The following is a 16,609-nucleotide window of genomic DNA, read 5'->3' as shown; positions in this document are numbered from 1 at the left end:
TTAATGTGAAGCCCCCTGTTCACCTTACAGTAAATAGGTACGAGATGTAACTCGAGGGGTTGTGGCCTCGCTTTCCCGGTATGTGGAGTGTTGTGGTCTCAGTCCTACCCGAAGATCGGTCTATGAGCTCTGAGCTCGCTCCGTAATGGGGAAGACTGGCTGGGTGACAAGAAGACGACCGAGGTGAATTACACACACACACACACACACACACACACACACACACACACAGACAGACACACACACACACACACACACACACACACACACAGACAGACACACACACACACACACACACACACACACACACACACACACACACACCTCGTAGTGTAGTGGTTAGCACGCTCGACTCACACTCGAGAGGGTCCGGGTTCGAATCCCGGAGGCGGCGAGGCAAATGGGCAAGCCTCTTAATGTGTGGCCCCTGTTCACCTAGCAGTAAATAGGTACGGGATGTAACTCGAGGGGTTGTGGCCTCGCTTTCCCGGTGTGTGTAGTGTGTTATGTGGTCTAAGTCCTACCCGAAAATCAGTCTATGAGCTCTGAGCTCGCTCCGTAATGGGGAAGACTGGCTGGGTGACCAGCAGACGACCGAGGTGAATTACACAAACAAACAGCGTTGACATCAACCATTACCTTGGGTCTAGAAGGCACGCCCCTGCAACAAATTCTTCCCATAAAGAATTATGACATTTAGCCAATAAAATCCGTATTGTAAAGACAAAAGTAATGTGAATAAGGCGTATCGAGATCAGATTTTCCTTGAATTTTTTATTTTTTCATTAATTGAACCACTTCAATACTAGGACACATTTTTTTCTTTGAAATTTGTATACGATTAGACCCTTTTATTGACCATAGGAAGGGTCTATGGAAGTCAAAAGGTTAATGGCCAGTCTTCATTGTTTTACTCTCCACGTAAGTTTCTGAAGCTGTATAAAATCACCAAATAGTAAGCAGAATGAATATGGAAACGCTTCATGATATTCAAGGTACTAAATGTACGACATGGAGAATTCTTTTCATAGAAGAGATTAATATTTTGACAAGCCGACACGTGCATTATGCCTGGTGTTCGCCAAGATAAGCAGACAAACTTTGATTTGTGTTATTCCTCTCAACGCGAACTGTAACAATGAGAAGAAAACGAGCGATCAAAGATGGTCATTACACAGCAGTTAATTGGTGGTGGTAATGGTTGGGTAGTTGACTAGGAAGAGGGCAGACTGAAGTGGTGGAGGGAGAGGAGGGAGAGTGAAGGCGGGAGAGAATGGACGGGAGGAGGGGAATAATAGGAGGTGAGGACGGGGACAGGCCTGACTCCGTGTTCCATTCCACACACTGCTTTCATACCAGCGGAATCACACTCCGGCAAGGTAAGGCTTTGGCTGTGTTGCTGTGGAACTTGTGGCCGTGTTAATGAAAATAATCTGTTTTGGTGTGTGTTGTGGTGATGATTGTGGTTTTTATTTCCAACAGATGAGGTGTTGGGCAGCATTCCTGATGGTTCTGGTGGCTGGATTCCACTTTGTCCCTAGTATGGTGAGTTTTTATACATGTAGTTTACCACGTCGCTGAGGTTTCGCTTGCTATTACTGGTTAATCATGTTTGCTAGGATTAAACCTTGAGTGATCTTTTATCTTGTGAATCTTTGCCCAGGGACAAACTTACGGAAGTGGCAGTGGCAGTGGCAGTGGCAGTGGCAGTGGCAGTGGCAGTGGCAGCGGCAGCGGCAGCGCAGCTGGAAGCGGTGCTGGTGTCGGTGCTGGAACAGGTGCTGCAGGACGCGGAGTTGCCGGATTCCCTGGATTCGTTGGCACCGCTGGCACCGCTGGCCAAGGTGGGGCCGGTGCATTTCAGCGAGGCACGAGCGTCATCCAGCAGCAGCCTACACCGACAGTCACTCAGACTGTAACCATAGACAGGTTCACAACACTCACGGACATCGTCTTTCAGAGCTACGGTGTGATCCTAACTCAGTTTGTGGTGGAGACTGCCACCAGGCCTGTGCAGCAGGTGAGGGAATGGGTCGAGTTTGCCCTTAACGTGTGAGGAACTAATAACTTTAATATTTGTATGTAGTTCTCCAACTGATGTGAATTTAGTTATAGAACTGACTTTATTCGTAGGTTGTGGTGACCCCCGTCAATGACCAAGTGGCCATCACCACCACCGTGCTTCACCGCCCAGAATACATCACACTCACGGAAACTAAGTCTGACTTCCGCCTAGCCGTGAGAACATCAGTCAGCCACGTCACGCTCACCCACACCGCCTACAACATCATGCACGTGCCCTTCACCATAACTGCCACCGAAACGTGAGTAGCCTTCTTAACTATTTCTAATGCGCAGACACGTTGACCAGTAGTGATGCTTGCGGATCGTAAGGTATTAAGGTAGGGATTCTTCCTAAGAGTGTCTATTCCTACTGTTTCTCGTGTTTTGTTCCTAGAACTTTTCCTCGTTTTGTTGCAGCGTGCACCTGACCTCCCCGGTGGTGAGGACTGTAATCAGCACACAGCGGCAAGTGGTCACGGACTTCCGCACCATTGTCAACACCATTTATGTTCATGGCGGATACCACTAACGCCCGCGAAACATATTGTGGAATCGATTGTGTTAACTTGTAATGCCGGGTGAAGTATTTGTAATGCTGGGTGAAGTATTAATAAAAGTAAGAAAATTTTATTAGTCTTGTTAGTCGTGACATCTTGTAAGTAAGTTCGTCCCCATTACTCTCAAATAAACATCGTCTCCATTACCGTTTCAATATCTCGTGTTAGTCGTGACTTCCTGGAAGATTGTCCCCATTACCTTAACTTAGTGCTCTAGCAATCGATTTTTTTTTTTTCCATGCGATCTCTTATTTTTTTCCGTGCGATCTCTCCCTTGTTAATTGCAGCGGTGTTTGCTCTCTTCCTCACCGTAGACAACGATGACGATGATGAATGAGTGGGAAACCGGAATAAGTTTCGGTACCTAATGCCTGTTCACGAGTTGAGACTTGCGCGAGGTTAACAGAAAACTAAATATATAAAGGGTGGCATAAGCTATGAAATGATGAGGTTTGTATCTGGGCGCCTGTGACATCACCGTGGAACAAGTGTGCGCCAGCTAGATCTCTCGGGGCGACCCAGCTCCGGTGTGTCCTCTTTCTTCGTGCTACACTCGCATGGGATGAGGGATGAGAATTCGTGCCTTATTACAGGCCTTTGTTACAACACCGTAGTGCCGCACCATTGCCGTAGTGCCGCACCATTGCCAACACCGTCTGTGTCCATGGCAGATACCACCGATACTGCATGACTTCTTAATAGTGTGGAATAAATTGTCTTTACTTGTTATGCCGGGTGAAGTATTAAAAAACAAGTTAGGAAATCATAAGTCCTGTGAGTCGTGACTTCCTGGAAGATCATCCCCATTCCGATAAGGCCCTTCCACACGACGGGCAACAGTATGGCGGGCACTGATGATTTGCCCGTAATTTTCTCGCTTTGAAAGGGTTACCAGATCAAACGGTTCAATTAAGGCGGGCAGTAGGCATAACCAGCAGACTAAGCTCAGACACCGTGCTGTACACACTGTCTTCCTTCTGCCACCTCTGTGCGGAATTTTTTTGTACGCCCATCAGGTTTAGGCATTAGTTAAAGTTAGGATTCCCACTGCCCCGTGTTTTTAGCTTTGGTTTTTTCACTGTCTTCACCTTAGCGGCAACAGGTGTCTGTTGCCAGGTCGTCAGATTCTTTCCTCTCACCTACGGAGGATCCGCCTCGGTGAGCGTGCTTTTGGGGTAAATTAACACCGTAGTGGTTTGGCGGGACAATCTGACATTAGGTAACTTCTCCCTGACCCCCTCCCTCTCCCCTCCTGCAGGAGAGGGGTATACTCACCCTCCATGCCTGACGGACCTTTCTACTTCCACTGATCGACTATCCCGACTGCCAGACTGAATATAGACCCCAATAAAGCGATATTAGTGACAATACATTCCAAGACTACCACGCGCTTCTCAAGTCAACTCATTTATAATCAAAGAGGTAATTGACTACCATAATGGAAATGTGAACAATGTTAAAAAAAAACTTGCTAGTGGTGACTTGTCAGTTCATACACTAACGTAAATCAAGTCAAGTCACTTTTGAAACGCCAGCGAATCCATGACATCGAGATCGAGGCTTCGATTCCGGTGTCCATGAACTCATGTCGGGGAGTCGCCTCTCACCGCAATTTTGCGGACATGGATTCGACCGAGATCGTCGATTGCATGGCTGATCAGGATGTTATTGAAGCTCGTAAGATAACTAAAATGGATGACGGTATCAGAAGGAGCACAGCATCAGTCATTTTCACCTTCAGTACTGCTAAGTTGCAAGAGAGGATTCATGTAGGTTACGAGTCGGTTCCCGTTCGTCCCTACATTCCGAATTCTCTCCGTTGTTTCAAGTACCAGCTTTACAGTTACCATGACAACGCTTGTCGGTCTTCCCATGCTTACTACGGTAGATGTGCAGGTGAGGGCCACTCGGTGGACCAGTGCACATCCTCGGTGGATAAGTGCCGTAACTGTGAGGGTGCTCACTCCACTTTCTCACGCGATTGTCCAACCTGGAAATTGGAGGAAGAGGTCTGCACAGTTAAAGCTACTGAGGGAATTTCTTACTATGAAGCAAGGATGCGAGTGAAGCAGACACAGGCCGCGCCTGCTTCAAACGTCTCCAACGCTTCAACAGTAAGGGCTCCACCCAAGACGTGTACTGTTGCCATTCAAACTGACCTGCTGCCTGCCCCATCTACCAACACAGCTTCCCTTCAACCTCCAACTCATCATCTGCTCAGACTACTGCTGCTACTTCCACTAAAACTTCTACTGCTATCACTTCCTCCGCTCCATATCTGTCAGCTATTTCTCAAACTCCCAGCAAGGATGAGAAGACTGACAAGACTAATGAATTAAATATAACAAAACTTGAACGTCACCGCCCTTCTCATTTAGTCGCCTCTCCCTCGCCGTCGAGGAAGGGTTCTTACGCTCGCTCCCTCTCGACCAGCTCAGGGGAGTTAATAATTGATGAATCAATGGATGTCACCACTTGTAAGCGCAAAAGGACTAAGAAAAACGGCCGCCACCACCACTCTTAAGCCATAATATTCAAAGTGTTACAGTGGAACTGCAGAAGTATTCGGAATAAAGATCCATATTTGCCACTTTTAGTGAACATACACAGGCCGTCAGTTATTTGTCTACAGGAGATGAGACTGCAGGATCAGCCTGATCCTTCAGTGCTAAAACACTACCATCCGTATGGAAGATATGAGGGACACGGCGTTGCCATATACATACACAAAACAATGACACAAACAGAAGTGACGTTGAATACACCTCTGGAAGCTGTCTCGTGCAGGGTGAGATTCAACGACACGTATCTGGCTATCTGTTCCCTCAACTTACCTCCCAATACCCCCATTGTTGATGATGACATTACATCTCCAATTAGCCAGCTTCCGGGCAACAGGCTGGTTGTTGGCGATTTTAACACCCATCATCATCAATGGGGAAGTGAGAGGTCAAGTGTACGTGGGGAGCAGCTCGTGCTTGTTTCACCCTCTCAGCCAGATTTGTCCCAGCCCAGATTTACATACACATGTAGATGTAGATGTGGGTCCCAGCCTTCCACTTGACTCCTTCGAGATGTTTGGTCGATAGGTTCCTTTTAGGGTAGTGTGTGTGTGTGTGTGTGTGTGTGTGTGTGTGTGTGTGTGTGGAAACGCAGCATTCTAAGGTGTTTTGTTCCTCTTGGGGCGTCACGGAAATACTGTGGGGGCGATAGCTTGACCTGGACAATGTTGCTACCCACGAACTGAACCCTGAGTAAAGAAGCGAGTAATTACCAAGACTTACATCATTCCCAATGTCTTAGTCCGTTCCATGGCATGAAGGGAACACTAGTAATCTGGTCTGGAGTGATGATTGCCTTGGGGAAAGTCATCCAGAAGTCAGTGTTCTGCTCCCTCAAGAATAGCCGCTACTCGCTGTGTGTCTGTACCTACTGACACCTGACAACTTGGACCGCGTCCTGGCTCGTCGCCCGCTCTTTGGTAGCTGCTGACCACATCTCTCTTATCACCTTATGGTCTCCACGAATAATGTTTTTTTGTTACTCTTTATATATGCCTGTGTCTTTGTGGCATGTCTATGTGGTGTGTGTGTGTGTGTGTGTGTGTGTGTGTGTGTGTGTGTGTGTGTGTGTGTATCTGTTCGTTGTAATTTCCATTGTATGACGCCAAGGGAGCAATGAATTAATCAACAACAATAAACTTATGATTTCAATTAATTATTTGTTTGTTATTACTCTCTGTATACACCTGTGTGTGTGTGTGTGTATGTGTGTGTGTGTGTGTGTGTGTGTGTGTGTGTGTAACTATTTGCTGTAAAACTTATATTTTGTTGCCATAAGTTCCATTGTATGGCAACAATGGGGTAATGAATGAATCAACAACAATCTTCTCCACTAAACTGTTATGTTCTCATATTTGATACTTTTGACGCCTCATTTAACACCTCACCTCACCCCTCACTTTAACACAGTGACTCCCAAACTGTATTCCACGGCAGACTAATTTACCGAATCATCTACTTTGTTTGCCGCAAAAGTCTAGAAAATCTATAAAACAAAGGATGAAACACCAAAATGAGAGTAGGGAAGCGCTGGAGGAAATGGTGAATCGAACCGGAAGTGGAAAACAAAGAGGAAATGGGAGTAAACCAGAGGACGGATGATAGACACAGAGAGGTTTATAATAAAAAAAAAAAAAAAGAAGAACATGGAGAATTGCTTAAAAATAGACTTCACTATTTCATGACTGTACAATGCCATGAGTAAATAGGGAAACAAAAATTGCAGAGAAAAAGTCGTAAATTGAGATACTCACAAAGCTTTCTTCCCAAACGTGAGAGGGAAAAACATTGTTGGTCATGTTTTTAGAATACAATAGATTCTGTGACATATTTTGTACGAGCGAATACAGAAAAAAAAACCGTTATATTTTCCTCTATTCTTAAGGCAGTTTTTGTAACTGCCTGGCGTCTGTTTCATTGTTGTTTGGGATAACAAGGATGACGTAGTAACACTGGAACCACCCAACGCGTCTCGACCTTATAAACAGCCGAAGCAGCGACCCAAGGCGAGCCGCGCGTGAAGGTCCACCAAGGCAACCTGGTGCTCCCGCAAGGGCAGTTCAACCAGTCTCTGTCTTCAACAGGAAGGTGTAAGGTAAATCTCAGTTTGGTATTTTTCTGCGGAGAGCGAGTGTTGTGATGTAAAGGATGTTATATTAGAAAGTTTGAACATGTGGTCACAGTATGACAATATAATTTATATGGTTTCAGGAGCTGTACTCTGCTGTTAACAAAATGTCTCCGTCTCCTGTTATTGTTGCCTTCCTGACTCTTCTGGTTCAGGTGAGACTTGCTTCTTTGTTGGATGATTGAACTAGGATTTTAACGTTCTCGCAATCAACGTTGTTTACGTGATATTGGTTATGTTCTATGAATCTAATTTTTAAACTACGGTATTTAATTCCAGGCACACGGCCAGATCCCGTATGAAACTCATCCGTCTTACTACCCGCAGCCGGTGCATCCCGTTACCGAGACGGTGAGTGTGTTTGTAACTGTGGGCACTGGACTGGGGACTGAATGTACTTGGTCTAGTAATTACTATATATATTTGGATCTAATGGTTTGTTAACTTTCAAACACTGGAAATGGCAGTAACTCTTGGTTGCATTACCTTCACAGGTGACAGTGACAGAGACTCAAACGATTCGCGTCCCCGTGACGTCAGATATCTGGGTGAGCACAGCGACTCCTTACACTGTGCGGGTGACGAGTCTCGCGACTGATTATACCTTCGTGCCCGCCAACGCTGAGACCGTCACTGCCGTCGTTGCCGTCACAAACACTCCGGTAGGTGTGCTTCAATGGCGTCTTCTTTGCTGGGTGAAAGTTGAGGGAATCTTGTCTGTAACGGGTGCAACATGTAATAATAATTCACATTAACAGATCTCCGTTGTGCGCGAGACGAGCTGCATCAACCCAGTGCGGACGGCAGTGTCTGTGTACACTACTTTCCTGACGGAGACGGAGAGGAAGGACTTGTACCACACCGTTACCCACGTCGATGTGCATCACGAGGTGAGGGGGGGGTGGGCGTGTGTATTGTCTCGTATGTATCATTATGCAGTACATCTTTTAGTTAACTAACCGCTATCTGTTGGCATATCCCCGGAGACTTCAACCTATTGTTACTACTTCGCAGATCAACACCGTGGCTGTGCCGTCTGTCCAGACCCTTGTACAGAGGGCTACCACCACCACCATCCAGTTCACCACCGTCACTGTCACCTCCACTACTTTTGGCTACTACCATTAAATTGAAATGGTTATAGACATGAAATTGTTGGTATTTGTAATGTCTAATGTCTATCGGTAAAAATAAAGTATTACTCTACTGAATGTCTGATTATAATTTACAAATATTCGTACGGCTGTTTCTTAAAAACTTCTTTAAACAGTACGTTTAATTCTAACTAAGTGTAGTAAACTAAGTTACCTGCATTCTCCCTCTTATTCAATGCTTGCCTACATCTTTTCCACTAAAGCCTTTTAACATGTCTCGCATCTCCTCCGTGTTGCTTCCATCAGTCAACGATCACTCTAAAACGTTTTTGTTATGCGGTTACAAAAGTACCATAATAGTTGTATTGTAAGACAATCCACCTACATATTTAACGTGTACCTTGCTTCCCTTTTCTCTCGCGGTGAACACTTGTCTTTTCGATGTTCGTTTAGCGACGTAATACAGTAAAACTTGTACACCTAACCCCTATAGTTAATTAATTTGTTTGTGGCTGGATTGTAACCTCTAAGTCATTTCTCATCAGTTTGGTGTTAAGGTTCTGTAGTTAATGTGAGTTAAGCAGTAGATGAGTTTCTTGTTCGGAGAATTGAAGACAAAGCGGGGGTGGGGTGCCGGTTCTCTTGCGAGGTAATACTTAGGTTCCAGGTAATAATTGAATTATTAATTGAAGTGTTTTTTAAGCGTTTTACAAGCAATCTGAACCGTGCATGAAGGTTTCTATGATCGTTTACAACAAAGCGCTGTGGATTATAGCAGAACCTTAGTATGTGTACATTGCAAGGAAATGACAAGTCTGAGGACACGCGAAATAAATAGGGATTCCTCCAAGCACACCCACAGTACTTGGAGGCTTGTCATCGTCACCAGAGAGGGCAGTCTGTCCTTAATACTCTCATGAATACTGTAACGAACACTTGCTCATCCCTGAGCCAGACCATCGCGCAGCTCATTACTTGGCTTCTGATGTGATTTGACATGTGGATTACATTAATCGTGGCGACGTTATCGTGTAAGCACGGCCGTGAAGACGTTCATTGTAATATCTACGATAATAAAATAAACAATGATGCAATACACATGTCAAGCCGCCCCACACACTGACGAACACACACACACACACACACACACACACACACACACACACACACACACACACACACACACACACACACACACACACATACATAAACAAACAAACAAAAAAAAAAAAAGAAAAAAGAAAACAAAGATGCACACGCTTGCGAGCGCGGACACACACACACACACACACACACACACACACACACACACACACAAACAAGCAAACAGCGTTGACATCAACCATTACCTAGGGTCTAAAAGGCACGCTCCTGCAACAAATTCTTCCCATAAAGAATTACGACATTTAGCCAATAAAATTCCGTAAAAAGCCCATATTGTATAGACAAAATGTAATGTGAATAAGGCGTATCGAGATCAGATTTTTGCTTGAAATTTTTATTTTTTTCATTAATTGAACCCCTTCAATACTAGGACACATTTTTTCTTTGAAATCTGTATACGATTAGACCCTTTTATTGACCATAGGAAGGGTCTATGGAAGTCAAAAGGTTAATGGCCAGTCTTCATTATTTTACTCTCCACATAAGTTTCTGAAGCTGTATAAAATCACCAAATAGTAAGCAGAATGAATATGGAAACGCTTCATGATATTCAAGGTACTAAATGTACGACATGGAGAATTCTTTTCATAGAAGAGATTAACATTTTGACAAGCCGACACGTGCATTATGCCTGGTGTTCGCCAAGATAACCAGACAAACTTTGATTTGTGCTATTCCTCTCAACGCGAACTGTAACAATGAGAAGAAAACGAGCGATCAAAGATGGTCATTACACAGCAGTTAATTGGTGGTGGTAATGGTTGGGTAGTTGACTAGGAAGAGGGCAGACTGAAGTGGTGGAGGGAGAGGGAGAGGGAGAGTGAAGGCGGGAGAGAATGGACGGGAGGAGGGGAACAATAGGAGGTGAGGACGGGGACTGGCCTGACTCCGTACTTCATTCCACACACTGCTTTCATACCAGCGGAATCACACTCCGGCAAGGTAAGGCTTTGGCTGTGTTGCTGAAAATAATCTGTTTTGGTGTGTGTTGTGGTGATGATTGTGGTTTTTATTTCCAACAGATGAGGTGTTGGGCAGCATTCCTGGTGGTTCTGGTGGCTGGATTCCACTTTGTCCCCAGTATGGTGAGTTTTTCATACATGTGGTTTACCACGTCGCTGAGGTTTCGCTTGCTATTACTGGTTAATCATGTTGGTTAGGATTAAACCTTGAGTGATCCTTTATCTTGTGAATCTTTGCCCAGGGACAAACTTACGGAAGCGGCAGTGCCAGTGGCAGTGGCACTGGCAGTGGTAGTGCTAGTGGCAGCGCGTTTGTGTCTGGTCAGACGGGGACATCCGGCACAGCGGGAAGCGGGTCTGCATCAGGTGGTCAAGGGGCGGGGCAGTTTAGCAACGGTGGCACTGGCAGTGGCTTCGCTGGGTCGGCAGGTGCTGGCCGTACCGTCGGTGCTGGTTTCGGTGCTGGAACTGGTGCTGCAGGACGCGGAGTTGCCGGATTCCCTGGATTCGTTGGCACCGCTGGCACCGCTGGCCAAGGTGGGGCCGGTGCTTTTCAGCGAGGCACGAGCGTCATCCAGCAGCAGCCTACACCGACAGTCACTCAGACTGTAACCATAGACAGGTTCACAACACTCACGGACATCGTCTTCCAGAGCTACGGTGTGACCCTAACTCAGTTTGTGGTGGAGACTGCCACCAGGCCTGTGCAGCAGGTGAGGGAATGGGTTGAGTTTGCCCTTAACGTGTGAGGAACTAAGTAATTTTAATATTTGTATGTAGTTCTCCAACTGATGTGAATTTAGTTATAGAACGACTTTATTCGTAGGTTGTGGTGACCCCCGTCAATGACCAAGTGGCTATCACCACCACCGTGCTTCACCGCCCAGAATACATCACACTCACGGAAACTAAGTCTGACTTCCGCCTAGCCGTGAGAACCTCAGTCAGCCACGTCACGCTCACCCACACCGCCTACAACATCATGCACGTGCCCTTCACCATAACTGCCACCGAAACGTGAGTGAGACCATCTTAACGATTGTCATAACTAAGTGGTGCATACGGGTCAGGAAGATATTGGTGTGGACGTTTTCCCTGTAAGTGTATTTGTTTCTACAACATGCTTTAATTGTTGCAGCGTGCACCTGACCTCCCCGGTGGTGAGGACCGTCATCAGCACACAGCGACAGGTTGTCACGGATTACCGCACCATTGTCAACACCGTGTATGCCCGTGGCGGATACCATTGACTTAACATCACTTATGCCCATGGTGGTTACCATTTAGTACTTCTAGTCTTGATTAATAATGTGGAATCAATTAATGTCTAGTTCATAATGCCAGATCATGAATAAACCGCAGGTGCTAAGAAAGTTTATCAATATCCTGTAGTAGCCGTCCTCGGCTGCGAGTCGTGAGCTTTTCCTGTACACATTCGTTCTTTTTACCTTATTTAGTTGGTCCACGAAAAGTTTTAATTCATATTGTTTCGTTTTTTTTTTTTTCCGTCTGGGTTAAGCACAGTGCTCCAGGTAACCTTTTTTTTTCAGTAAGATTTTTCGGTCTAGGTTTATTATTTTTTTTCCGTCTAGGATGAGCAGTGTTCCAGGAAACCTTTTTTTTCAGTCTAGGATTTTTGAGTCTAGGTTTAGGTTTTTTTCCTTCTAGGATGAGCACACAATGAGCACACAGTTCTTGTACCCCATTATAGAATAATAGTGACTACTACCATTACTTCGTACTAAGTATATACCACTACAACTTCTATTATTACTACCATTTTTTGTACACTACTACTGTTACTACTACTACTTCCTTTACTTAGTACAATGTATGTACCATCAGTACTATTTCCACCACTGCTATGATTCCATCATACTATATATGTGTATGTATGCGTGACGCCACACGTACTATGACTATTTTCGTGTGAGGGTGTGCATATCCTGTACAAAGCGAGGAGACGGAAATCAAGAGGGACGTGATGGTATTTATTTGATGTAGTTATGAAACGGGAAACATGATTAAAGTTCTCAGTATCAGTAGCCAGGATGCTACCGGGAATAATGGGCTCAAGCTTGTAAAAATTAAGTTTAGATAATGGGAAGGAATTGGTTCTCCAACAGTTGGAAGGAATTGGTTCTCCAACAGTTAAGTCAATAAGCTTCAAAAGATTTCCATGAATTTATGGATGAGGATGATAGTGGAAGTAGGCAGTTTTGTTTACACAGACTGCCACGTATAAGCTTGTAATGAAGATTTGCTGATAACTGCCTCTTTATCTTTCGAACCTTACGTAATAGCGGGTAAAAGTCACTTATCATTTTAAAGTAAAATGTACATAAAACCTATATGAGGACCACCTCTTGTGTTCTGCCACTCACTCCTAGCACATTTCACTGCCTTTTGATGTGGCATCCCAGAGAGAGAGAGAGAGAGAGAAAGAGAGACGTACAGTACTACTACGTATCACTCCGGTTCAAGCAGTGTCTCACCTCACCGCTGGACGTGGCCGAAACGGAGCCCTAATTCAACACCCGCCCCCGCCCAGCAAGAAGACAAGATGATGTGCATCGGCAGACCAAGAGGTGGAAAAGCAGATGAAGAAAGAAAAACGGAGAGGAGACTCTTAGAACGAAAGGTAAAACTGAAGGAAAGAAAGGGAAAGACAGGGAAGATAGCCAAATTAAAAGTTAACGAATAGGGCTTAGAGAGGAGTTAGATCAGATGAAATGGAGGAGAGGTGAAGATTTACGTAGATGATTAAAATAGATATTTACGATAACGTACAACAGTATACGCTATGTTAACGCAAATCGATAAAGTAGACCTAATAAACGAGAGGCAACACAAGTAGGATAACGCTACGTTTGTCTTCTGCCACCGTGACGTTACGAAATTCCTTTACACAGATCGGAAACCACGTATATTTTCAATAACATCCTTCTCAGCCCTAAAAACAACCTGGACACTATTAAAGGAAATAGATGAGTACTTTCTTTCAGTCATTACTAATCAGAAAAGCCAAAAGGTGCTACAAAGCTTCAATTAGAGGTACTTTTAGAAGACTGGTTGTGTCAGAAATCTCAGCGAGGTTGTGACACGGGTGGTGATGCACATGTGGCGGCAGATCGCGTGTGTATTACCATTTACTGTTGTGTTGTGGTATTGACGTGTGTTGCAGGGCGGTGTGGTGGTGCCTGGTGATCGTGGCAACGAGGCACTGAGGCGGCGGAGAAGTGTGGTGAGTGTTAATTATAAGTGAAACGAGGTGAGGTGATGGTGCTCATGCTGGTGTTGGTGCTGGTGATAGGGCCCTTTAAATCTGTGTTTAAATCTCCCTCCTTTTAAACTTCGATCCTTTTAAATCCTTTAATTATACGTAACGTGTTTTCTTTTACATGTTCTTATCTGTGTTATATTCATATCTTTAGTTATAATTGGCGAACCACCACCACTACCATCCCCTCCCTCCTCCACTTCTCCCGTTCTTCTCCTCTTCCTCCTCCTCCCTCTCCTGCTCTTATTTACTTTTCCATCGCATTCTATGTATACTAAATTGTATTCCGCTCTCAAAGAGACCGATATGGATATGTTTGTTGAATGCATGTGATACCGGTGCTCCCCCTCCTCCTTCTCCTCTTCCTCCCCATCCTCCTCCTCCTCCTCCCCATCCTCCTCCTCCTCCTCCTCCTCCTCCTCCTCCTCCTCCTTACCCTACACACTCATCACACTGAATACCATCATTCTCTCTCTCTCTCTCTCTCTCTCTCTTGTTAGTGGTAGACAGTCATTGTTTTTTCTCCAAAATCTAGTGTCCATTAAAGAAAGAAGCTAGAGTAAGTCTTCAGAGCTTTCTTCTTTATGCACAATGCTTGTATACTAGGGCTGGGCGGGATCCGAGTGCTGGATCCGGATCCACCAGATCCGACAAGGCAGAAGGGATTCGATTACCAGCCTCTGGTACTCGAATCCACTGACGATTACTTGCTGGCTGAGGCGAATCCTGACGAATCCGGTACTCAGATACATTACTTTCCTGGCAGAGGTGAATCCTGATGGATCTGGCGATCATTCACTATTGTTTTTCGCTTTTTGGGCTTCATGATTTAATTATTGGTAAAAAAAAAAAAGCAGAATTGGCTAGAAATAATATCTATATAAATTAGTCAGCGAGAGACATTTAGAATATGAATTTAGTGTTGCAATTCATGCCTCAATTTCTCCGAAGGCTGATTGGCTGATACGCTGTGACGTCAGAAAGTACCATATAAATAGTCCCGCGTATATATAAATAACAAAACTGAAATAAAGAAAAATTAAAAAATAGAAATAGCAAAAATGGCCTAATACCTATGCCAGGGTAATGGCCAAAAAAAAAAAAAAAAAAAAGTTTCAGTTGCAGCCTTGACACCACAGAGACAGGCGGGAACGCGACAGTCGTCTTCATAGCCATATGGCCATAGAATTATGTAATTGTGCAGAGCGAAATAAATTCTAATAAATCTAACATCCTTCCTCTATTAAACTGCGTGTTAATTGTTTTCCAGAAATTATTAGTCTCGTCAGTAGCCTTCGTCTGAAGGCAAGTACTCGAATCCCGCTGTGGGACTCCAGTACCACCGAGTCTAAACGATTACCGCGCGGGGAGACGAATCCAAGCAGCGAGACGATTACCGCGCGGGGAGACAAATCCAAGCAGGGAGACGATTATCGCGCGGGGAGACGAATCCAAGCAGCGAGACGATTACCGCGCGGGAAGACGAATCCAAGCAGCGAGACGATTACCGCGCGGGAAGACGAATCCAAGCAGCGAGACGATTACCGCGCGGGGAGACGAATCCAAGCAGCGAGACGATTACCGCGCGGGGAGACGAATCCAAGCAGCGAGACGATTACCGCGCGGGAAGACGAATCCAAGCAGCGAGACGATTACCGCGCGGGAAGACGAATCCAAGCAGCGAGACGAGTACCGCGCGGGGAGACGAATCCAAGCAGGGAGACGATTACCGCGCGGGGAGACGAATCCAAGCAGCGAGACGATTACCGCGCGGGAAGACTAATCCAAGCAGGGAAGAAGAATCCAAGCAGCGAGACGATTACCGCGCGGGGAGACGAATCCAAGCAGGGAGACGATTACCGCGCGGGGAGACGAATCCAAGCAGCGAGACGATTACCGCGCGGGAAGACTAATCCAAGCAGGGAAGAAGAATCCAAGCAGCGAGACGATTACCGCGCGGGGAGACGAATCCAAGCAGGGAGACGATTACCGCGCGGGGAGACGAATCCAAGCAGGGAGACGATTACCGCGCGGGGAGACGAATCCAAGCAGCGAGACGATTACCGCGCGAGACGAATCCAAGCAGCGAGACGATTACCGCGCGGGAAGACGAATCCAAGCAGGGAGACGATTAACGCGCGGGGAGACGAATCCAAGCAGCGAGACGATTACCGCGCGAGGAGACGAATCCAAGCAGCGAGACGAGTACCGCGCTGCTTGGATTCGTCAGAGGGCAGCCAGTCGGATCCCGCTCTCAGGCAAATCCAGCGCCGCGCCACCCCGTGCTCAAGTACTCGGATCCGGATTCGGATTCCACGGATCCGCCAGACCAAGTAATCGGATTCGTGAGTTCATAAAAGTCGGATCCTGCCCAGCTCTATTGTATACTGAATGTTCAGATGTACGTTAGCAGAGAAGCACGCAACGCTAAGCTGGAATACTCACCCTCACTCATTCACACCCGTGGCGTTATTATGCGAAGGAGTTAAATATCTGTGTTTGGCCAGGACTTCAGACTGTGTTGACGCTGTGCCTTGTCTCTTGAGAGCACAAAATATCCTGAGGTTTGGCTGATACCCCCAGCTATGCAGACTTAAGCCTATGATAAATTCACGATGCGGGACACGATGATACATACACGATGATACGTACACGATGCTGGACACGATGATATATACTCGTACGTACTACATGATGCGGGACATGATGCTACTATTATATACATGCACGATGCGAGACATGATGATGCATTTACGTTGCGTTGCGATGATTTGTAGGTGGAGCAAAGGACGGGCCTGT

At 45.7% G+C, this 16,609-nt stretch overlaps 3 protein-coding genes across 3 annotated transcripts; all 3 read left to right on the top strand.

Annotated features, from left to right (window-relative positions):
• The first annotated feature begins 1,343 nt into the window (after positions 1 to 1,343).
• On the top strand, positions 1,344 to 2,694 carry LOC123519015. The gene is made up of 5 exons (XM_045280135.1): positions 1,344 to 1,379; positions 1,483 to 1,545; positions 1,664 to 2,020; positions 2,134 to 2,324; positions 2,482 to 2,694. The coding sequence occupies exons 2-5, from the start codon at positions 1,483 to 1,485 to the stop codon at positions 2,591 to 2,593; spliced, it is 723 nt and encodes a 240-aa protein (XP_045136070.1). The 5' UTR covers positions 1,344 to 1,379; the 3' UTR covers positions 2,594 to 2,694.
• A 1,549-nt stretch (positions 2,695 to 4,243) lies between these two features.
• On the top strand, positions 4,244 to 8,521 carry LOC123518757. The gene is made up of 7 exons (XM_045279758.1): positions 4,244 to 4,571; positions 7,171 to 7,277; positions 7,394 to 7,465; positions 7,590 to 7,661; positions 7,805 to 7,972; positions 8,069 to 8,200; positions 8,325 to 8,521. The coding sequence occupies exons 1-7, from the start codon at positions 4,244 to 4,246 to the stop codon at positions 8,436 to 8,438; spliced, it is 993 nt and encodes a 330-aa protein (XP_045135693.1). The 3' UTR covers positions 8,439 to 8,521.
• A 1,897-nt stretch (positions 8,522 to 10,418) lies between these two features.
• On the top strand, positions 10,419 to 11,899 carry LOC123519014 (cell wall protein IFF6-like). The gene is made up of 5 exons (XM_045280134.1): positions 10,419 to 10,510; positions 10,591 to 10,653; positions 10,773 to 11,243; positions 11,357 to 11,547; positions 11,669 to 11,899. The coding sequence occupies exons 2-5, from the start codon at positions 10,591 to 10,593 to the stop codon at positions 11,778 to 11,780; spliced, it is 837 nt and encodes a 278-aa protein (XP_045136069.1). The 5' UTR covers positions 10,419 to 10,510; the 3' UTR covers positions 11,781 to 11,899.
• The last annotated feature ends 4,710 nt before the right edge of the window (positions 11,900 to 16,609 follow it).

This window comes from Portunus trituberculatus, chromosome 44 (genome assembly GCF_017591435.1).
Source record: "Portunus trituberculatus isolate SZX2019 chromosome 44, ASM1759143v1, whole genome shotgun sequence".
In the NCBI taxonomy this organism is placed as follows: Eukaryota; Metazoa; Arthropoda; class Malacostraca; order Decapoda; family Portunidae; genus Portunus; species Portunus trituberculatus.
Note: the sequence above shows the minus strand (reverse complement) of the source record. Positions and strands in the feature narration are given on the sequence as shown.

Excerpts from the sequence above, each read along its gene's own strand:
- LOC123519015 (XM_045280135.1), top strand. The coding sequence starts at position 1,483 with ATGAGGTGTTGGGCAGCATTCCTGATGGTTCTGGTGGCTGGATTCCAC. Across the intron at positions 2,021-2,133 it reads CCACCAGGCCTGTGCAGCAG|GTTGTGGTGACCCCCGTCAA; the intron begins GTGAGGGAATGG and ends CTTTATTCGTAG. Across the intron at positions 2,325-2,481 it reads ACCATAACTGCCACCGAAAC|CGTGCACCTGACCTCCCCGG; the intron begins GTGAGTAGCCTT and ends GTTTTGTTGCAG.
- LOC123518757 (XM_045279758.1), top strand. The coding sequence starts at position 4,244 with ATGGATTCGACCGAGATCGTCGATTGCATGGCTGATCAGGATGTTATT. Across the intron at positions 7,466-7,589 it reads TCCTGACTCTTCTGGTTCAG|GCACACGGCCAGATCCCGTA; the intron begins GTGAGACTTGCT and ends ATTTAATTCCAG. Across the intron at positions 7,973-8,068 it reads TTGCCGTCACAAACACTCCG|ATCTCCGTTGTGCGCGAGAC; the intron begins GTAGGTGTGCTT and ends TCACATTAACAG.
- LOC123519014 (XM_045280134.1), top strand. The coding sequence starts at position 10,591 with ATGAGGTGTTGGGCAGCATTCCTGGTGGTTCTGGTGGCTGGATTCCAC. Across the intron at positions 10,654-10,772 it reads TCCACTTTGTCCCCAGTATG|GGACAAACTTACGGAAGCGG; the intron begins GTGAGTTTTTCA and ends ATCTTTGCCCAG. Across the intron at positions 11,548-11,668 it reads ACCATAACTGCCACCGAAAC|CGTGCACCTGACCTCCCCGG; the intron begins GTGAGTGAGACC and ends TAATTGTTGCAG.